This window comes from Eucalyptus grandis, chromosome 11 (genome assembly GCF_016545825.1).
Source record: "Eucalyptus grandis isolate ANBG69807.140 chromosome 11, ASM1654582v1, whole genome shotgun sequence".
NCBI lineage: Eukaryota > Viridiplantae > Streptophyta > Magnoliopsida > Myrtales > Myrtaceae > Eucalyptus > Eucalyptus grandis.
In genome coordinates this window covers 2,912,491-2,935,783 of record NC_052622.1, presented here as the reverse complement: position 1 = coordinate 2,935,783, position 23,293 = coordinate 2,912,491, and the positions used below count along the sequence as shown (strand labels likewise).

Sequence of the window (23,293 nt, the reverse complement as noted above, 5' to 3'; positions counted from 1 at the left end):
TTCTCTGCTTTGGTGGTTGTCGAAATCTTTCGCTTCGGTTTATTCTAGAAAATATTCTCGCGTCACAAAGAATAACATTATTATCATGTTAATCTATATAATAAATGATGTTGTGAACAGTAATATAAAGAAATATATACAATCATTTTTATATTTATGGTCTTTTAACGTAGGTCCTATTCATTTTTAAAATTATTTTACCTATACAGAGATTGATTTTTAAAAGTAACAAGGTTACTCTTATTGCGCATTACAAACGGCTTATTTATTCAAATTCTCACTTGCAATTTGCCATACAACTAAAGAAATGATTTTGTAAATTAATCTTATAACATGGATTACTATTATTTTATTTAACACTTATTTTTAATCCACAAAATAGCTATTTAAACTATGTTCTTAGGGATCCAAAAAGTCCTAAACCTTATATACAGTGACAAATTCAGTCTTAAACTTTTTAATTGTGTTAATTTAATCATGAACATTTTTTTTATCAATTTAATCCTAAAATTTTTGAAGATTTGCCAATGTAGTCCTAAATCTATTATTTGAAAATTTGGCCGGAGTGACCATATGAACAAATTATCAAAAAGTTTAGGAAAATCAATAAAAGGTTTTAAGACTAAATTGGCACAATTTGAAGGTTTAGGACCAAATTGGCATATTGTCAAAAATGTTTATAACTAAATTAGCATAATTGAAAAGTTTATGATTAAATTGACCTCCATATAATAAGTTTAGAGTTTTTTTTTTTTGATAATTTTTCCTGTTATTGGACTTCAACCCCCAATTTTTTAACTTTTCTGTCTTTATTTACTAAGAAGGGCGAGAAAGGAGGACTCTTTGAGGACAAGATGCAACCTGTTGTGGAAGACGCGGCAGTGCTATGGCCGGCTCAACCAATGGTCTCTTTTCACGTCATCCCCTTTGACCGACACGTACATGCTTTCAACGCGGAACGTGGAAAACTTGAGTGTAAAGTTCTTGCCATTGGCTCTTTTTTTTCTTACGTGCGTCAAATCAAATATATAAATTGCACGCCCGTGGAAACAGGGTTTGCGATTACCGTGAGCAATGATCTCATTACTCTTAACTTTCGAGTAAACTTCCGCCAACCACTTAAGGTCGGAAAATGGAGTTTTTTCTGTCAGGACATTGCGACAACCAAAGACAAATGGGTGTTAGGAATTTTGTCATTTTCATGAGACGACAGATGTAATTTTGAATTGTTCTCTCTCATAAGAGTTAAATAAGAATCATTTATAATAAAAGTTGTAGGATTTTGAATTTACACGTGTTCAAGTCAAACGTTAGGCTCCAACTGAGTACGTGCTCGTGCTGCATTTTTATACTATCGTAGTTGAAAAATCTTGGTGGGACATTTTGATCGGCTTTTTCTTTATTTATTTAATGTACTACTGCTAACTAGCTTATAAAATACACTACATGTTGGCTCGTTTATCAAATGGATGGAATGTTGACTATGAAAAAAAACATTCGTCCTTTTATATCTCAGACGACGGCTTAGATCTCTTCCCTACCTTTTTTTTTTTCTGTCTAGGCATGCTGCCTCATTAAATTATTGACACGGGATTGATTTCGACAATTGAAGTCTGAATGCATACGGTTTGGTATGGGAAAAAGAAACAGCCTCCGCGGCCGTCATATGATCCAAACTAAAAGTATTTCAAAAGAATAAGTATTCAGAAAAAAGAAGTAAGAAAATCTTTTCTTAGAGGATATAGCCAAATCCTTGTTTATTTTTCTCGCTTGCTTCCTTTGCGTTTGGTTAGTTTCTTGTCCTCATCTCTTAAGAAAGATTGTTCTTGAAATGAAGAAGACATGAAGTAGCTTTTTCTGAAAATTAAAAAATCCCATTTTCTCCTGACGATTTTTCCTTTAAAATTGGATTGTTTCTCCTTACGATTTTTCTTTTCAACACACGCGTGTGTAGAATTTATGAAAAATTACGTGACTCTACTCATTTTTAAGTGTTTTGCAATGAATAAAAGTCAAATCGAAGAGCTGAAAAAAAAAAAAGAAATGTAAGGGTCAAAGTCATCCTAAACAAACCTTACCTAACGAAAATAGGAACCAAGCTAACTATTCTAAAAGTTTAAGTCACTATAGGAAGATATAATTTAATATTTAAATATTCTATTACTCATCCTAGTCTGGTCTTATTTTGTCTAATACTAAGCATAAGAAAATTTCATTGGAGAGAAAAGATTCGAACTCAGGACTTCTTGATTTGATACCAGGTGAGATTTTGTGGGAATTATTGCGAACTGTTCTAAATATTTAAATTGTTAGAGGAATGTGAGTTTGATATTTAAATGCTCTATCATTCATTCATTCATAGTGAATTGTTGATTGACGAAAGGTCATTGTTAATTTTCATTTTAGTATGTATTGTCAAACGGACAAGAATTATCTTTTTCCACAAATTACAAACATTCATTAATAAGTTTTGTAAAGAGATTCCCACAAACATTCCCAAAATAGATTCCCACAAAGACTAAAAAAAGGTAGCATGTGAGATTTTTCTTTTTATTCATTAAAATAAATTACTAATTTATTTTAAAAAGAAAAGGAAACATAGTTGTGGAAAACTGTCTAGTTCGATTCCCGATTCCAAAGCCACATGGTCAGTTCCTGATTTAGATTAGGGACCAACCCACCCGAAAACCAATCATTTCTAGTTGTTACCTAGGAAATGTTATTGATATATGGTCCCGATTTGTTGAAAACCGAAAGTTAGGCTCTTCTTAAGTCTTTTATGAACCATGTTGGCATGACAATTGGCACACACACATGGTCCTCTTTGCTGTTGCCATCCTAAAAGACTTCCTTAGAGGTTAGAAATTTTTTATAAGAGCTCTTTGGGTGAAGATAAGGTTGTATTAATATCTCCAAGGGGAACTTTGTCTATTGCTAATGCTTTGCTTAGGATATTCTCAAAAAAAAAAAGTGTCTAAAAGTCATAAACCTATTGTACAACGATTGGAAGAATTATATTGACAAATCATTTTAACAAATCATTAAAAGGTTTATAGTTATCTTAGCCAAATTGAAAAAACTCTTCACTAAATTGGCCGTTGTATAATAATGTCAAAAATTTTGAAACAATTTTCCCAATTGTCTCATATCCACGAATTATAAGGTGGACTAGCATGGACTTGTCTGGTTTACTCCTAACCTACCTAAATTTAGTGGCAAGGCTTGGATGACAATACTAAACAGCCTACCTATTCTACATAATTTGGCTTAGTACAAGTTGAAGCCGATATATGTCAAGAGATCATTAGTTTCTCGAATGTGACCACTCCAGACAAGTGTATCATGGAATAGATGTATTTATCACATTTAAAGAGCTGGCGATGTTCTTTTGCACGGAGGTTCTCTTCTTCCCCTCGATGCTATTGTGAACCATGTGAAGCCTATATCACCCATTATTTGATTCCAGAATATCCACCATCAAGGGTGAACTATCTATAAAAAAATATTTTTGGTGTTTAATAATGCACTAAAATTCTGACTTTAATCTATAAAAGTGAAAAAAAAAATCCCAACAAGAAAAGTAGAGATAAAATTATCATCCAGTTAATTCCCACTAGTGCAATTGACGCCATGTAGCTGAATCTTCGAATATTTATTTGGATTTGATTAACGAGTGTACTGGAGACTCTTTTAAACTAACTACTTTTAAAAAGAGAGAAAAATATTACAAAAAAATTACAAACTATGTTCACTATATAACACACACACACACACACATGTATATATATACACACACATATGTATATATATATATATAACTTTTTTCGTGACATTAAAGGCTTCAAACTATGGCACATTTCCTTTAAACTTTCTCCCGTGACATAAAAATTTTCAAACTTATACCTACACGATACATTCACATTTCATAAAGGGTCTTAGTCAAAATAATATCATTTTTATTTTATTTAAGTCATGTCAGTGTTGTGTCAACATTATTTACATTTTAGTGTGGCTCTAAAATAAATGTGTTATATAGGTATAAATTTGAAATTTTTTAAGTCATTGAGAAAAGTTTAGGTAAATCTATTATACTTGACATAATTTAGAGTATTTGGTGACTTTCATCCTTAAAATAATTTTATAGTTCATAAATAATGGCTCTTCTCGAGTTCTTCGTAATCGTTACGTTAAAATTTATACTATTTGAAGTGAAATTTTCTATTAAAAAAAAGTGAAATTTTCTTAATAGGTAGTGCTCTCTGAGCACTTCCAGGACCTCATCTATTTACGAAAAGCTGGGAATATGATTGGCCCTCGTGGAGTGATCTACGCATGCGTCATGATGCATCTAAATCCGCGTCAAAAGGAGAAAATAAATCCGATTTGACGGGGTCAGAAAGTCAAAATTTCCATCTCCGAGGTTTAAATAAATAGAAGTCAAAGCCTATTACATCATATAATATCAAATCAATGCAGTGTGAACAGATAGCGCAGCCCTATGGCACCAGGGGGTCGTCAAATACTTCGATCTCGGAGAGATCTCTCTAGCCTTTATTTTCCGTTTTCCGTCCATTAATTAACTTTAATCTGTCTTCACTTTTTCATGTACGTACAGCTATTAAAGCCTAATCTGCCTGCTCAAAGGGCTGACATAATTATTGCCACTGCATTAAAGGTGAACTCGGTTGTTTAACGTTGATTTTGCAGCAACATTAAATATTAATTCAAAGCTATTGTCTAGTCAATGTTGTGGTAAAGTAATAAGAAAGCCAAATTATTGTCTGTTTCTTGTCCCTAGCAAAGTAATAATAAAGTTTATTATAGTCCACTTTAATCATGGCTGGAAACCAGAGAGTTCTACAATTTGAATTTTTCTTATCTTATAGATGATAGAAGTTCAAATTTTGATGATATTTTCCTTTTTGCTACATACATGTAGCGGCCCAATTTGACAAGGGTAGGGGGTGACCGCCAAGGTTAGAGTACCTAGACAAAGAGCGGCTCCTGATAAGCTTTTATGATGGCAAAATGGGGGTAGGAATGAACCAAATTGCACACCTAACAAAGGAGAACGTGCCCAAAATATATGTAAAAATTGAAATTAATTCACAAAGATACATTATGATGTAACGACAATATTTAGCTTTGAAACTCTAAAATTAAGCGTGCTAAGATGGTAGCACTACTAGGATAGGTAACCTCATGGAAAAGTGCCAACCTATTTGAGGCTCGATATGGGATGAACCGAAGTGAATAATATCTTGAGTTAGTTAATCCAAAGATCTTATAATATGATATTAAAGCGAAACCCATTTCGGTAGGTGCATGATTTGGGGATGAACCATGCGGAAGCCAATGGGCCTATAACGACCCGTTCCAATGAGGATGGAGAATGGTTGTCGGGTCCAAATGGTCTAGATAAGGAATGGCTATTGGTAGGTTTCTAGGATGGCAAGGAATGAACCGAATTGCACATCAAACAAAGGGAGACATGCTTGAGATATATATGTAAAAGGAGGAATGAACTCATGGAGGCGCCTTATGATATAATGGTGTGTGCTTAGGTGGAAGCACTACCACGATGAGTGATTTCTTGGGAAAATACCCACCTATACACTAAAGGACAGAATTTTAGGAAAGTGCTCACCCGTACACATATAGATAGTTGGTGGATATATGATTATATTTTTATTGTTGGTAAATAACCCAATTAATCATAAACTTATTACACAAATGTTAATTCAGTCATTAATTTTTCAATATTGCCAATTGGTTATAATTTTTTTGTATGAAATTCCAATGTAATTATTCCGATAAATTTTTATTAGAAAATATTGATATTCTTCTCTAGTCATCGCTAGCTACCCTCCATGTTACATGGACATGTCAATGTTTTCAACAAAATTTGATCGGAAAGACTACCTTGGAATTTTGCGTAACGATTTAAGACTGAATTGACAATGAAAACTGAATTGGTATTCGTAAAATATGTCTAGAAATGATTGGACAGTTACCTTATTTATCTTTACTTAAATCCGTTTTCACTTGTGACCATAGTTTCTTATGCCAGTGGATGTTACATGTGAAGCCCCATTTTGAGAAGATTCCTCATCCGTGTCCACACTTGCAATTACAAAGTGAAAGGATATATCTCCTATCAATCACAGTCGATATGATTCAAGAAAGGAACAGGAAACGAAAAGAAGTGCATGGCAGTGGAATGAGCACCCAGTCTATTCATAGCTAAAAAAGGCACGATGAAAATATTAGCATCAAAATCCATAGAGACCAAGTCCTATGTAGCATCTAGAGCTTCCCTCTGTTCCACTGAGCAATCATGGCGAGCGTCCTAGATTCTTGGACCTCATTGGTGAACGAGAGAAGAGACCCTTCAAAATCACATAATTCTTGTGGGACATCTTACTTTATGGATATTGGGAGATGACTCCGGCGCAACTTTTGGGATATAGAAGGCCCGCCGTGACACTTTTTATTTGGTCGACATCCAATGTTTCTCATACCTCCGAGATGGAGTAAATACCCCATAGTCAATAAAGCGGCCTTAATTGGCATGCAACCTTTATGACTCTCCTTCTGAATGTGGTATTGCTTGTGCAACTGCGATCGAAAGACTATTCGACCACACATTCTTGGAGTCGGATGTCGTAATCACTTGAATAGCTACACCACGGTAGGTCAGCATTTTAATCTTGGGGGATTTGATGAAGAAAAAATCGAGCTCATGTAGAAATATGACACCGACCACCACTGGTCTTGCTTGGAGTGGAGAGAGTAGGCTTTGTTTCATTGGGAGTTCACCAGTTGTGGCCTCTATTTTGAAGTCAGTCTCACGTTCCAAATGTGACTACGCACATGGAAAACCTAAGTCATCGATCATATATGGAAAAAAAGAGACTGGCTTCTCGATCTAACCTAAGACTTGTTCCGCAGTAATTTCTTACTCAGAATTGGTCGACGTGTCTTAAGCACAAGGGGGTGATATTTTAGGTCACCATCCCACATTTTATAGTAGTTTTGCTTCTTTCCGGCCAATGGATGTCAACCATTGTAGCTCTCAAAAGGTTCGGCTACGTGCCGGGTGTTCAGGCTTTCGTCGTTTTATAAGTTTCTATCAATAGACGTGAAGGTGAGATAGCGCACGTATTGCATAAACGTGAAGAGGATTCGTTCTTGACGACTTTGGTAATTCTACTCGATGTGGGTTAAAGCTTTAACCGTTGGATCGTTGATTTGAATTGGGCATTGAAACTGTGCTTTGATAAGGTTCGATGATCATCGATAATTACAACTAATTCTACCACATTCAAACTAAAGTCTTAACCTTTCAGCCGACCTCTCAGAAATGAAACATGCTAATCGCAGTTTAAGATATTTGTATCATTCGTGTTTGCTCCCATTTATAGAAAGATTGAATGATGTTGAGTAATTCAATCTCTTAACGAAGTATAGACTAGACCTAATTAATGGACGACAATGTCTAATGTGTATATTGAGATGCACGTAAATCGTGTTAGAAAGTCCCACATCAAAAAAGTAGTGTGGTGTGGAACATTTAATATATTTAAATCGATCCATAATTCATTAGCTTAAAAGAAACAAAAAAAAATTATACAAAAGGAAAAAAGGAAAAAAAAATTTCTGTCGATAGAGATTATACTTCTATTATTTATACTAGCATGCACTTATTAAGAGCTCTTTTGCGACTTCACAGTTGTTCGAAAAATTACATTGCATTTGCTCACATTAGTCCACGTGCACGATGGTGTGAAATAAAAAGGAATAATGATATAAATAGTGCATGAACTTTAACCTAATGCTCAATGCAATTCTTGGACTGTTGATACATGTTCAATGTAGTCCTTCCATCAATTTAAGATCAATAATGACATTAAACATTTTCACATAGTTCATGGACCATATTGAATAACTTATAAATTTAGAGATTATATTGCACATTGAATAAAAATCAAGGATCATTTAAAGTTTAATGACCATTTGTATCATTTTTTCATAAAAAAATCAAAGTAATGAAATTGCTGAGTATTGAATACATGATTGATTACCACAGTAATGAAAAGGATGAGTTATCATTTGTATATATAATTCCTCCGCCCATTTTCTGCCTGCGCTGCAAAAACCGTAATAAAGAAAAAAAAGGTGTCCGATGACTCGTGCAGCCACGTATGTCCATAACTTTTTTGTTCTCTTTTATTGACTTGGTACCTGCTGTGGATTGTTGCCTGGGCAAGAAGGTGCGGAGGACACGAGTGTAAGGGACCACTTAGGCACTTACTCCCCATGATTTTTTATCAACAAAGTATATTTTGAGTGATTTCGTATTTTTTGTTTATTATTCCTTCTCAATTTTGAACACCTAAAACCTCTTAAGCTACGCAAATATTGGGGAAAAGTACAAAAAAAAAAATCTTAAATTAAGTCCATCAAACTAATTTTAATCAGAAATTGCTAACATGGATGATGGTTATCTAACGCGATATAATCGGCGCTAACATGGATAAATTTTTAAAATTTTAAAATTTTTATTACTTTTTTTGCTTTTTATTCTTTCTTTTCTTTGTCTTCTTTTATTTCATTTATTTTTTTTTTCCCAACTGTTGGCTGGTGAGGGCGCAAAGGCCCTTGCTTATGACCGGTGAGGCCATGATCCCCTCACTAGCAAATGATAGTTGGCAGGGGACCTCGCTAGCCAAAATTTTTAGGATCTAATTAATCTAATTGAAATGTTTAGAATTGAATTATGATCAATGCAAATGATTTGAGACTTTTTTGGCACTTTTTTTTTTATAAATATTAATATGGGATTCATGTAGAAATTTTCTAAAATTTCAACAAAAGAATAATCGATTTATTGATGATATCCGTGTTAGCAATATACAATCAAGAGATAAATAATCACTAATTTGAGTAGAGTATCAAACTTTGACATTAACAAACTAAAATGAGAACAAGAGATATCAATAATGTGGATGAACACTAATTTGAGTAGAGTATCAAACTCAACATGTCAAATAGACACTCCAAATTCCACCTATATGGTGTCTAAACGGCCAGTGACTGAACTGCTAATTAGGATCTACAATTTCGAGCATGACCCAGCCCATATAAACACACGAAATAAATTATTAGACAAAAAAAAAAAGAAAATTTGATTCAGTACAAATATTTTTTGTGTATCGCTTTTCTCATACATTAAGGTCGAGGTGGAGTTTCCTTGAAGGCGACGTGTACGAAACCAAAGGCATCTACATCAACTGGGTAACTCGACGAAAGCGACCGGACGTTATGGCCATTGGACGGCTTGAAGTAGCAAGTGAAAAGAAGAGCCGAAAAAGAAGGAGGAGGAAAGGGCCATGGTACTTTGGAGTAGTGATAAAGGGGAGAAGTATCGGTTTAGAATCCAATTCAAAAAGGCAACAGCGACGCTCGAAAAGACGGTGGGACGCGTCCAACGCGACTCTCTGACATGGCCGGAGAACTCATGTCTTCTTGGACTGTTGTGGTCGGGGTTTCTTCTCTATCTGCGACCGCACCGAACTTTTGTTTTTTTGAACAGTCCGCACCGAACTTAAAACTACGCGTTTGGACTGAAAATCTCTGCTTTGTTTCTTTCCTTTTCAGCCCTACCCACCCTCCTCCTCCTCCTCCTCCTCTTTTTCTGTGGCATAATAATTATGTATCATGTGCGGATGGGGCCGCAATTATTTACTAACCCCTTGTTGTTTACGGTTAGAAATCTTTTTAGTATAAAAATTCACGATTTGAAGGAAAAGATGATGCGAGCAGAATAGTTTGGAAAGAAAGAGATAGCATGCATGCACCTTAGTTATCCGCTCCCGCCCACTTTTTGAAGAAAAAGGATACGTGATATGCACGAAGGTCGGGACGGAATCGATGTCGAAAACATACTGCGGATTTGGTTTCCCTGATGATTCTTACCTTGCATGTCCATCATTTGTGAACAGAAATAGTTGTTTCGCCTGTAATTTCTACTACCATCAACGCTGTAATAATAATTATGCAACGAGGCCATGTAAGAATCATCAGGTTCCCACTATGACCTACAAAGAAAGGGTTAACACCTCCATAATTCTTTTATTATGCCCACTATGACACTAATAATTTAACTTTTTAACCGTGTTAATAAAAAAGTCTTAAATTAATTGACTATGTTCAATTTTTTTCACGTCAGACCCCCAAACCTTACTGCTTTGAGAAAACAAAATTCCTAAATTGCAATTTTTAGATATTGATGACAAAAAAAAAAAAAAAAATGTTTTGGGTGCGATGCCACATTATGCAACGAACGTGATATTTTTTTTTTTTAGTAGATAGAATGTATTTTCTGTCGCATTGTGATTTTTTTTTTTTTTGGGTGGAGGTTTTGATGTTATAAAGAATTTTGAAGTATTGGTGTCATAATTAGGACTGTGCAAAGGAATTGGGAACCCACGGAAATTGAACCAAACCAATCTAGAATCAACAGTTCCCATGGGCGATGATCTGGTTCTTGATTCCAATTTATTGGAACCAGTAAATATTGTCAATTGATATACAGAGGTCTTCTTTAGTGTGTTTGTTAGATTTATGGTCTCATAAAACCATAAGAGTATCAAATGTCAATTGAAATACACAAGTACTCATCATTCCAACAAGTAACTCGTTGTTCATGTGTTTATCAAGCAAGTAGAGTTTCATTTCTTAGTCTATCTAAAATTCGTTTGAAGGACAAAGGAAATCATTTCGTGAGGATACGTTGTTTATGCTTTTGTGAGATTTGCAATTGATTTTATATGTATATACCAATTGAAAGGAATTATGGCATTAAGATTTCCAAGATATAACCATCTACAGGTAAGGTTGTTTTTCCCTGATCAATCAAAGATCAAACAAACCGGTTTATGCCAATCCTAGATATGAACCAATATATCTTGCAAACCCACATAGAAACTAAAATTATTGCAATATTTATTGATGAATACAATTTGTTGGAATTGGGGCTGGTTCCATAGACCCCCCGAGAATCAGATTCGACTAGCGGTCCAGTTCTTGAGTGGATCCGTGGAACCAACAAAGGGTTCCTATTCTCCATTCTCAAGAACTAGTCTTTAATGGGCAGTTCTCAATTCTAAAGTGGGAACTGTCCATCCAAACCATACTCACTCATAGTCACAATAAGTATAGTTAGGAATTTTTTATAACATTCTTTGTACATGAAATAAGGTATTTCCCAAACAGCCTTCTTTGTTGTTGCCTCTCCCTTTATCATTGGCGGGGGTAATATTTACCATAATAAGCATTTAATGAAGAGTTTAGGATTCGCCTATGGTATTAATTATCTAATATGCATTATATCATAACTTGATGATAGTACGTAATCTAAATTTACAATTACATACTAATTACTTAACTGTAAATAATGATATCATAACATAAAAATTGTTAAAATTATTATATTAATGTATTTAGAACAAAGAGCCATCTTAGGGAATTTAGTTAATGTCTCTCAATATAATCGCTATGATTAGTCACCATATAATATGATCTATAATAAAATTACAAACAATTAATTTTAATTGTTATATTACTGAAGAGAGTGATAGGACATCAAGCTAAACAATCCAATGGTTATTTTCGTTTTGTCTTATTACAGTTTTGATAGTTGTGACATAATAGCCTCTCATGCAGTAGAAAACATAACTATGAGAGCAATAAAGAACCACGCCTCTAATTTTCCTCTCGTGCGTCATGACTATTAAACATGTTATTATAATGGAAAACTGAAATAAGTGCTTGGAAAGAAAAAAAAAATCTTCGATGTGATCAAGAAAAACTGAGAAACGGTCCATGTATCTTTGGCTACTCTAGAAAAGCGTCATGGCATAAGTCAAATTCACATTAGATGACCCAACTTCGATTATCTAAAGATACTTAGACCCAGCTATGCAATTACAACGTCCCCAAGGCATTCTTCAGTCAAATTCTCCTCCCAATGCAAATCATGCTGAGATTCAGTTTTTCAAGTCCAGACTTCATATATTTAGAAAAAGACTTGCCATTTTACCAATTCTCTCCGCAAATAAAGAAGTATTGACCACGGCTGCTCTTTCGCATTTCCAAAGGCCACACCAAAGTCTATTTGACACCTTTAAGAAAACAAACTTGACAAGCTCTACCAGTAATCCACGGGGTTTTTCACCCTAGGGGCGTTTTCCATGACAATTTCTATGAGATACACATGTTTTTGCTCCATCTCGACTTGATCCCAAGGGTTCCTAATGAAAAGCACCTTCAACTAACATTCTAAATGCAGTCAATTCAATCCTCACTATCAATTATAAGTGTGAGGGAAAGTCTCACCATTTGAACTAATTCTTTAGGGTGAGAGAGACCCAATAACACCTAACATTCTAGATGCAATCAGCTCAATCTATAAAACCATGTCTAGAGAAACTTTCTCATGGATCAAATCACCATTGCCTCAAAGCTTATTACTCCTCTGGAACATCATTAATTAATTCGCAACTCGTCTTATTTCTCGATTTGGGCTGACCAAGAAAACAAGCCGTTAAGTACATGAATGGAGGCATGAATGAAACTACCATATCGGGAAAAGTGCCAAAAAAGTCCTAAACCTTTTGGCTTTGTGCCGATTTAGTCCTAAACTTTTTTTTGGTGCCGATTTAGTCCTAAACCTTTTTACATTGTGCCAATTCAGTCATTTCCAACCAATTTTGACCAGATTTTGCTGACTGGACGCCAGCCAGCTGACGTGGCCTCATCGGCGCTGACGTGTACAATTTTTAATAATATTTTAATATTTTTAAATATTTTTTATTTTATTTTTCTCTTTTTATTCTTTTCTTTTATTCTTTTTATTTTTTTCTTCTCATCTTCTTCCTCCAGCCGGTCGTTGGAGTGGGGCGACGGCCGGCGAGGTCGACCTCGCCGGCCACCTCGCCAGTGGCCGCGAGGCTCGCCCTCGCCGGATCTGGCGAGGATCGAGCCTCGCCCATGGCCGCAAGGGGCCTCGCGCCGGGCGGGTGAGGCTCGGCCTCGCCGGATCTCGGCGAGGGTCGAGCCTCGCCCATGGCCGGCGAGGGCGAGCCTGCCAGCTCGGCGCGAGGCTAGCCGCCTCGAAGAACCCAGAATCACAAAACCCCACCCCAGACGAATCGCCGCCGCGGAGAAACAGGAGAAAATCCGGTGCCGAGCCGCACGACCAAAGACACCTTGAGCTCCCGTAAACCCTAGAGATGATGACGACGACGAGCGGAGGAGGGAGGAAATTTCTAGGGCGAGATTGGGATTGGAGAACGGAGTCGGGAGGAGTCCAGGGGCCTCGCGCCGAGCTGGCGGGCGAGCCTCGCCACCCAAGCCGCGAGGGCGGCCTCGCGCCGGGCGGGCGGCGAGGCTCGACCTCGCCGGATCCGGTGAGGGCAAGCCTCGCCCGCCCGGCGCGAGGTCACCCTCGCGGCCACCGGCGAGGTGGCCGGCAAGGTCGACCTCGCCAGCTGCCGTCGCCTCGGCCGGTCGCCGAGCTCCGGCGGCGGCTAGAGGAAGAAGATGAGAAGGAAAAAAAAAGAAAAAGAATAAAAGAAAAGAATAAAAAGAAAAGAATAAAAATAAAAATAAAAAGAGAAAAAATAAAATAAAAATATTTAAAAATATTAAAATATTATTAAAAATTGTACACGTCGCGCCCGATCGCCACGTCAGCCAGCCGGCGTCTAGTCAGCAAAATCCGGCCAAAATTGACCGGAAATGACTGAATCGGCACAACGTAAAAATGTTTAGGACTAAATCGGCACCAAAAAAAGGTTTAGGACTAAATCGGCACAAAGCCAAAAGGTTTAGGACCTTTTTGGCACTTTTCCCCTACCATATCTAACTCCCAATCATGATATAATGAAAAAAGCCAATGATGTACCTGGCGCTCCTCAGATCGATGTCTACACAATCAACTAGCTCAAGCATTGACATGCAGTCCAGACTCAGAAGTCACGGAACAGCATGATAGCACCATCAAGCTTCATAAGAGATGATTCCAGCAGCCACCTCACTGTCCTTAATCGGCTGTGCCCACTTCTTTTCTCGGTCGGAAGATTCAGCAGCTGGAAGAAAGAATGTCAAGTTCACTGAAAAGTAACACCTCTCATTTACTGCACAATTAGGTCCAACCAGAACAACTCTTTCTCCAAAATGTTATCCGACAAAGAACCAAAACTCTCCATTTAGATTTACATTTCCCTCTACATGTGACCAAAATGTAGCGCCGACTATGCTGCATAGAATTGGGGCGCCGACTAGAATGCCAAGCTTGCAATTTTTAGTCAAAATTGGCAAATCATAAAAATATTTACTGATAAATTGGCAAATTATGGAAATGTTTAGAACTAAATTGACCTAACTAAAACTAAGATTAAATTAGCAAATCATCAAAAATGTTATAATTAAATTGGCACACATATGATAGATTTATCAATCTCTTTTTTTCAGTGATAATAAGTCCATATGCATTGCATGGGGTTGTTACTCTTACAATAGAAAAGAAGCAAAAGTAATCCTCTCCCATAAAAATTTAAGCTACGCAACTTGGGCTCGACAACTGCCATGGCATTTGTGATGGAGATTTACTAAAGACAGCTACAACATCTTCAGAAAGATGAACTATGTCAATAGAGGTTTTGTGATGGCAAGAAAGATGGATGGTTGAAGTGAATATGAGATAGAAACCATAAGTTGTTATTTTGAAAATCAAAGTGAAAAAAAAATCAATAACTTGAAATAATAACCTAGACCATTACAAAATACATACGTAACAGCAGAATGAAATTCTGAGAAGATGCATGTCAAATCAGAGGTATGCAAGCTTAGCATAAATAAACTTTTTTAATCAATGTGGAGCATTCACCAAGGCCAACGTATACCCATTCAGGAACAAAACCTATGTTTGGTGGCCAGTATAAAAGTCTTACGACTATTATTACGTTATTCTGTGTTTGATTACGGTCTAAGACAATTCAGGAACAAAACCTATGTTTGGTGGCCAGTATAAAAGTCTTACGACTATTATTACGTTATTCTGTGTTTGATTACGGTCTAAGACAGGATAAGACTGTATATAATGGAATATAATTTGGATAAAAATATCTCATGTGGAGGGTGACATAATGTGGATAAGATTTCTTCTTTTCCTCTAAAACTCGTTCATGTGCAAATGTAACAAAAATGGCAAGAGAGTTGAAGCACTAACTTTTGGAATTTGTGAAGATCAATGATTATGCTTTCTCTCCTTGTATAACGATTTGATATTACACATCATTGGTTAGCATACATGCATCCATGTTTTATTCATGCTTTCTATCTGTTACTACATCTGGCATTTCCTGCCTCATTTATCTTGTCAAGATTGTGGTAACTAGTATATATTTCTTGTCATTATCGAATACCTGGTTATGGAATACTTGAATAATTTTCTTTGCTGTTTAAAAGTCTAGTTTCTTAAATTTTTTATGCCAACAAAAAGGTCCTCACATTGGAAAACGGAACTTCAGAAAGGACTGTGGCAGACATGACCATTACACTGTCCTAGATGTAGCAAGGGTGAGAACTGGGATGATTCAATTCAACTATTACCGGGGAAGGGAATTGCCATGAAGCAGTTTTTTAACTATCGATAAATCTGTTGCTAGAAACCTTTATCAACTCCAAACCTTGAAAGGTAAAGGGAGAGATCGAAAGAAGTTTATCAACTCAAGGAGAGTAGTTCAGGTTTTGAACACTTTCTTGTAGGAATTTGAGGCTGGTTCTTGGACACTCTTGGCAGCTTTCTTTCTTTCTTTTTTCATCCAATGCCCTTTGTCTGGATTGGATACATCTAATAAAAAAAAGGAATACGTACATGAGGCTACCCAAATTGCTACATCCGGCAGAAATTCGAATAACTACAAAAAAAAAAAAAAAAATGATTGCGTAACAATTTTTAATGTATTATGAGAAAAATAGTCTATTCTGGATAACAAAAAATCAAATTACAAATAATTATAAATTGTTGTAAAACCCACTTCTTCAAGAATTTGCAATCCACAATAGATTCTTATTCTTACAATATTCCAAAAACTGTTATGTTAGCAAAACTCAAAGAAAAATCAATATGAGGGCAAGAGACAACTAATGAACTAAAAGGAAATTGTTGACTCCCACATGATTTTGAAGACTAAAAAATTCATAATGGTTGCTAACATTGATTTCAATGTAAAATATTATTGATTATTTCATTCCCCCACCGAACTTTCTAATGGTTTGTGTACTTTCTAAATCATTGTTTCCGACGTGATTTTGGATGACTTTGCTATCATCTCACTTGGTAGTTTGTTCATGTTTGATGTTTCCTTGTTAAGGATCACAATGATTTTGCTATTATCTCACCTTCTTGCCAACGGAAATCTCAGTAAAAATCCTTTAGAAGCTCATGCGGCTTTAGGCCATGAAGAATGTGAGAATCATGATGTTAATGCAACTATTGGTGCAATTAATAACTTACCGCCGCCACCATAATCTTCCGAGCCTTTAAAAAGAAAAAGGGCTAAAGCAAGCGATAAAGGAGATTATAAATTAGTTAAGATTGCAAGAACTTTTAGCTTTTTCTATGTACAAGCCAATGGAAGATGGAGATGACTGCTAGTTGCATTGGATATGCTAAAGAATGGGACAATAATGAGAGCAAAATCAGTGAGTGATAACAGTAATAAGATGTTAACTATTAATGAATTCGGCATATCCATATAGAAATCTCTTTAGATACAAAATCATCAAGTCTACATCATAAATGGTACATATTGTTACTCTTCAAACTAAAGTAGTATTATTGCTGACCATCCTAAAGAGGTTTTACTATGAGAGGCAACCCTCGGGAAGGTCTAAGAGAGAGCAAAATCGAAGGAGAGTGGCGGTAGCTTGGAGAAACAGAAAAGGAAAACTTGGAGAGAATTAGGGATAAGACAATCTTGTACTCCGTCATGGTCAAGTTCCGACCAATGCACATTCTCCCTCCAAACCCAAATGGCAAAAACCCCATCTTGTGCTTGCACCCGCCGTAGAGTCCGTCCTCCTTGAACCGCTCCGGATTGAATTGGTTCACGTCGTCCCCCCACAAAGCAGGGTCATGATGCATTGACACCACATCAATCCACATGTTTGTTCCTTTAGGAATCACCATGTCATATACTTTAATATCCTCTAGTGCCTGTCTTTGCACATTCGGTGCTGGACTATATAGTCGTAGAACTTCATTCATCACCCATCCCATCTGCAATTAATCACAAATTAAAATAACATTACTAACTGAAAAGTCATAATGAGTTTGTCAAGTTATATAATTTGTGTAAATTGACAAACGTTCTTACTCATATTTTAAAAAAAGATCTATAGTTTCAAGGAAAAATTACACGCGCGTGCATGCAGGTGCCATGCAAATAACTAGCATCGGGCGTATGAAAATTAATATTTTCGCATACTGTAAGGTGAGAAATATAAAAGCGGTTTATAAGTGGGGAATGAGCACCAGTCAAACAATCTGGGGTTATGGCACGTGTCCTAAAATTCTTGGGCAAATACGGGCCTTGCATGGACCTATGGAGACAGACACCGACTGCTTTCCTCGGCTCGTGGATATATATTCTAAGCATGGAGATGCAGACACATGGCAATTGGCAATGCCATGAAGTTCTCCTGTATGGTATGGTGGTCACGACGCTTATCTCAACATTTCCGTCCACCGATACGGCGGATCAACGTTGACCACCACCCTCGAATGAAGCCTCAAAAAGAACAGACGAAGAGCGTCTTTTCTTGAAAAAGAAAGGTGACCCACTGACCGTACACGGACATTTGAGAAGTTTTATATGAAATTTGTACAGGAGCTCTTAAAGGAATGTTAAAGTAAAAAGCTTGCATCATTCTGTTTTGTGAATAAAGGTTACCTACAAATTTTGCATAGCTAGGATCTACGTCAACTTTCTATCCAAAATAAAACATGTTCGTGCTCCAACGATTAGATGTTTTCTACCCCAATCTATGCATCCATTATGAAACATGAAGTTATACCAACTTCGGGAACACCGACACAGACCTTTTCCATGCGAATTATCATCTAGGCAACACCAAGCAATTGACAGCCCAGCAAACAAAAGTAGCTCTATGTGAAAAAAAAAAAAAACGTGCATCATTTGCTTCTCATTGAAAATAGTGTTTTTACCTTCTTTAGTCCGGCAATCATGGTTGCGTCAATCTCTTTTTTATCACCAACCACTTGTTTGATCTCATCTCTGAGCTGATCTTGCCACTCGGGATGCATGGCCAAAAGCAGCAATGTCCACGACAGAGCCAATGCTGTCGTCTCATGACCACCAAAAAAGAACGTCTTGCACTCGTCCACCAATTCTCTCGTCGTCAAACTCTTCCCTGCTTTTCCGTTTCCGCCGTTCCCTTCGAGTAACAACCCAAGCAAGTCCTTCTGGTTATTCACCACGATGCCAGTCTTGCGATCTTCGATGATCGACATTAGTAGGTCGTCTATTTCTTTTCCCAGTTTTTTCGCCTCTAGGGATTGTTTGGGGGCGATGAATTGGTTGAAAGGCACACCCACGAAACGGTTTGTCTTGAAGAGAGTGATCTGCATGGCTCGCAGTTTCTCGAAAACTTTCTTGCCATCTTCGTGGCTAATGCCGAAGCTGGTCTTGGCTATGATCTCCCCCGCCGTCGATATCATCTCTCTCTCGACATCAATTTCTGGCTGTCCTGAGTTTATGAGAGCTGTCCAATTTTCCAGCATCTTGTTGGCTGATTCCACCATTAAGCTTGCCATTCCCTGTGGTACAGGCAGATTATGAACAAAGTGAGTGTGAGTGTGTGGATGGAAGGAAATAAAGAATAGGGTTGTTAGATCATGACTTGTTTGAAGGCCTTAAGATGTTAATATGTGCACAGTCAAATGGTATTTAGAAAACGACATGGTTCCTTGATTTCAAAACGTAAACTATTGAGGAAGATCGTGCGACGCACGTTTTTTTTCAAGAAATTTCTTTGATGTGATTTCCATGAGTTGCTATCACTCATTTATTCAAAACCCCAAAGATCGGTACGTGTGTATGCTCAGAGAGAGAGAGAGAGAGAAAGAGACCTTGAGGTTGGCAGGAGAGAAAGCTGGGGTGATGACATGCCTGTGACGGACCCATTCGTCACCCTCGGTCATGACCAGTCCGTTCCCGAACATGGGTTCTCGGTCGTTCTTAAACACCCTGGGCTTTCCCCAACTCTTGCCCATTACACCACTTGACATTTGCTTCAGAAACTCAGGGTCTGCAATATACAAGAATGGCTCCGTGCCTAGCCAATACATGAACACCTTCCCTGAAATTGAAGCACAGAACTTATTAATGAAATCAGCAAAAGTAACTGGTAACCCAACTTCATGAAATGAATTTTTCTGTAACAGATTCGTTTTTCGGGCTTACCGTGTGATCTTTGCCAGCAAGCATAGTAGGGGAAGACCGTGGAGTGTATGTCATGAGAGACAGTATTGAAAGATTCATCATCAGATTTCACAGAACGAGAGCCCTCTTCTATGGCCCTTTTCATGTCCATGATATTCCCAAGAGGGAAAACCGGAGAAGGCCCTTTGAACCCATTTCTCTTGAGCTTCTGATAAGCTCTCGAAGGTGAAATCCAACACCTGAACGACACTCTCCACAAAACAAACAGCACAGAAACTACCAAAGTTGATAGAACAAAATTGTATAACGGAAGGAAAAATTCCATCTCTCTCTCTCTCTCTCTCTCTCTCTCAAGAAGAAGAAAGGAATTCAGAGCAGGTGAAGACTACACACAACAGGGGTCAAGATTATGTGTTGATGTTGGTTGAGGAGGGTGAGGCTGGAACTGGGTATTTATAGGCGACGAAGGACGGTCGTCTCCGAGTGTCGAACTTTGACCGGAGAGATGCGCCATGCCACGTGTTTGAGTTTCTTCGTCCTTGTCATGAACGTGGAACTTGGAAAAGAAAAAGGTCGGTTTTCGTTATTTTATTTTCGCTGCGGCCGCGTCTGGTTCTCAGTCCTCCGCCTTGGTGGTTGTCAACATCTTTTTAACTTCGGTTTATTTCCAGAGAGTATCCTCGTGTGACAAAATAAAAATAAAAATAATAATAACATAATTGTCATGCTACTTTTTTTTTTTTCTCACGAATGATGTACTGAACATATCTAATTATAATATAAAAAGATGTAAAAGCATTTGTATGTTTGTGATCATTTTATTTTTCAAAATAATTTTACGTATGAATAAAGTAATAAGGTTGCTCCAATCGAATGTTAAATATAAGTATTTATTCGTATTCTTTACTTCAGAAATTAAGTTCTTCGATTAAATGGTCAACCCCGGAATTTTCTGCTCTTTCTAAGGAGCCGCAATTCTGAAGCTGGCTCAACCAACGACTTCGTTCCACGTCATGTCCCTTGACCGACGCGTACATACGTGGAGACCTGGAGAGCATACGAAGTACGAGGGTGAATTCGTTGCCATTGGCTCTTTTCTTCTTACGTGCGTCAAGTCAAATTATAAATTGCATGCTCGTGGGAAAAAGAAAAAAAGTTATGCGATTACCGTGAGCAATAATCTCATTACCATTACTTTCGAGTAAATTTCCACTTTATGATTGGAAAATTAGGAATTTTTCTTAAGCCATTTGATATGAAAAAAAAAAATCAATCTTAAAAATTTTCACACACATCATCTTCGTAAAAAGGAAATACTGATCGGTTCTCTTGTAAGAATTTGTGAGAACCATTTATAATAGTCTATTCAAGACGCCTAAGACCGAAGACCGAAGATTTGTGTGAAGCATATGTTATGCTTTGCAATTTTGAATTTGCATGTATGCAAGTCAAACATTAGACTCCAAGCGTGTATATGCTCGGGTTGCCTCACGTGCTGGTGTAGTGTATAGATCTTGGAGGAGCGTTTGATCGGCTATTTAATGCACTGCTGCTAATTAGTTAATTAAATATAATAAACGTTGACTATAAATATAAATTCGTCCTTTACATATCTCATTGGTCGGTTTGTTCTCTCTCTGTCTCTGTCTCTGTGTCTGTCTCTGTGTTTAGGTATGTTGTGCCTCTCATTATTGACGAAGAACTGATTCTGAGAATGAAGTCTGAATGCACAGGATTTGGTAAGGAAAAAAAATAAAGAGCCTCACCCGTCGTCAAATGATCCAAAATAAGAAATATTCGAACAAAAAAAGAAAAGAGAAGCCCTTCCTAAATAATATAGCCCCAAAAAAATTCTGTCCGTGTTTATTTTTCTCGCTTCCTCCTTTCCTATTTAATTAGTTCCTTGCCCTCAAAAGATTGTCTATAAGAGAAGAAGACATGAAGGAGCTTGTTTCAAACTTGCAAAAACCCTTCCATTATTTCTTCTAACAACTTTTCCCTAAAAAATTGGGCAATAAAAAATGTACATTTCTCCAAAAATTATGAAAAAAAAAAAATTGTATGTAACTCTACATACTAATGTTAGTATATTAATTGGAGATTTCAAGTGTTTTATGATGAATAAAGTCAAGTTGAAGAGCTCGCGAATTGTGAAAAAATAAATTAAGAGCTGAAGTCATCCTAAACTGGAAAAATGTCCAAAAATCTCTAAATTCATTATATTTTTGTCAATTAGACGCTAAGTTTTTTAATTTTGTCAATTAAGTTGTCGAGATTTTCACATTTTACTAATTTAATTCACCCTGTCAATTTTGACCATAATTTACTGATGTGGATATCTGGTGTGCTATGTGATATAACTAGTATCAATGTTTATAAATATTGCAATTTTTTTTTTAAAATTGCATTTGTTTTTTAGCCAGAATTATAATTTTGTAGCTTAGATGAAAAGCTAGAGATAAAATATAGCATGCGTCACGTCGCCGACCCCGCGTCACGCTCGTCCAGATTATACTCGTACGACCCAAGTTATTCTTAGTCAGAAGGTCAGAGTTTTTCTCTCCAATGTTTAAAAAGAAAAAGAAATTAAGGTCAAAACCTATCCGTGTGGACAGATGCCAGGTCGCACGGCCCCCAAATTCTTTGGTCTCTCTATTTTTAATCTCTCTCTCTCTCTCTCTCTCTCTCTCTCTCTCTATTGCCGTCCAATAATTTAATTTAAAATGTCTCCCCTTTTTCACGCAAATACAGCGATTAAAGTCTAACCTGCTTACTCAAAGGGGAGACAAAATGGAGAAAACCCGTGGTTTACCACTTTCCTTAAAAGCGAACTCGGTTGTTAAGTGTTGACGTTCCAGCAACGTACTACGTCAAAACTGCCGTCTGATCTCCGTCCCGACCAAAGTAATTAGAAAGCCAAAATTTTGTCCCAAGTAAAGTAATAAGAACGCCTATTAAAGTCACTTTTTTTTTTTTTTTTTTTTTAAACATGGTTGGGAACGAGACAAAGTAAACTGCGTGTAAACAATTAAAGAGATGTTTACGTGGTTTCCTAGTTCACATAATGAAAGATGAAAACTAATTTAACCATGAAATCTTTGCCATGCAAAAAAAGAACTTTGTTGAAATATACATTGGAAAGTATGCGCGATAGGCCTTAAGTGATTTGGAAAATACCATTTCATGGATTTTTTGATGAGGAGTAGTTAATATAATTGATTAGCCTATAAAAAGTGACTACTAAAAATCAAGACGGCGATTGTCATTTTATCCCCTTAACTATGTAGTCAAGAATTTCTAGTAATGTGATATTGATAAAGAATGATAAGATAAATGTTATGAGCACTTTTTTGCTAGCTCCTTATCTATATTATCTAAAGAAATTTTTTCATTCAATTTTAAATCTATTTTATAAATGTCAATTCTATTATAAACTTTTTAGTTTTGTCAATTTAGCCTTAAATATTTACACAAAATTCTCAATAGAGTTATTTTGGCCATTTTTTACTCGAAAATAATTGAACTATCATATCAGTACTTTCCAACAAAAATTAACTAGACTATATTGAAATTTTGCGTAAAAATTAACTAAATGTGCAAAAGTAAAAAATTTATTATTAAATTGACCATATATATACAATAAATTTAGATTGGTTGGGTGATATTCCCATATTAACCGTATTATTATATACAATAAAGAGGACATTTTATTATAGGAATTCCAATTCTTCTTTTTTTTCTATTTTCCAAAATATTCC

General features: G+C 36.5%; 1 protein-coding gene across 1 annotated transcript; it reads right to left on the bottom strand.

Moving 5' to 3' along the window:
* Window positions 1-16,883: 16,883 nt before the first annotated feature.
* Window positions 16,884-23,065, bottom strand: LOC104426976 (cytokinin hydroxylase). The gene is made up of 5 exons (XM_010040139.3): window positions 23,044-23,065; window positions 19,557-19,751; window positions 19,223-19,452; window positions 18,299-18,910; window positions 16,884-17,350 (listed from the first exon to the last, which is right to left on the bottom strand). Exons 1-5 carry the CDS (start codon window positions 23,063-23,065, stop codon window positions 16,922-16,924), a joined length of 1,488 nt encoding a protein of 495 aa, XP_010038441.2. The 3' UTR covers window positions 16,884-16,921.
* Window positions 23,066-23,293: the final 228 nt, after the last annotated feature.

Excerpts from the sequence above, each read along its gene's own strand:
- LOC104426976 (XM_010040139.3), bottom strand. The coding sequence starts at position 23,065 with ATGATAGTTCAATTATTTTCGA. Across the intron at positions 19,752-23,043 it reads GATAGTTCAATTATTTTCGA|CTTATCAGAAGCTCAAGAGA; the intron begins GTAAAAAATGGC and ends CACCTTCGAGAG. Across the intron at positions 18,911-19,222 it reads TCTCTCCTGCCAACCTCAAG|GGAATGGCAAGCTTAATGGT; the intron begins GTCTCTTTCTCT and ends CCTGTACCACAG.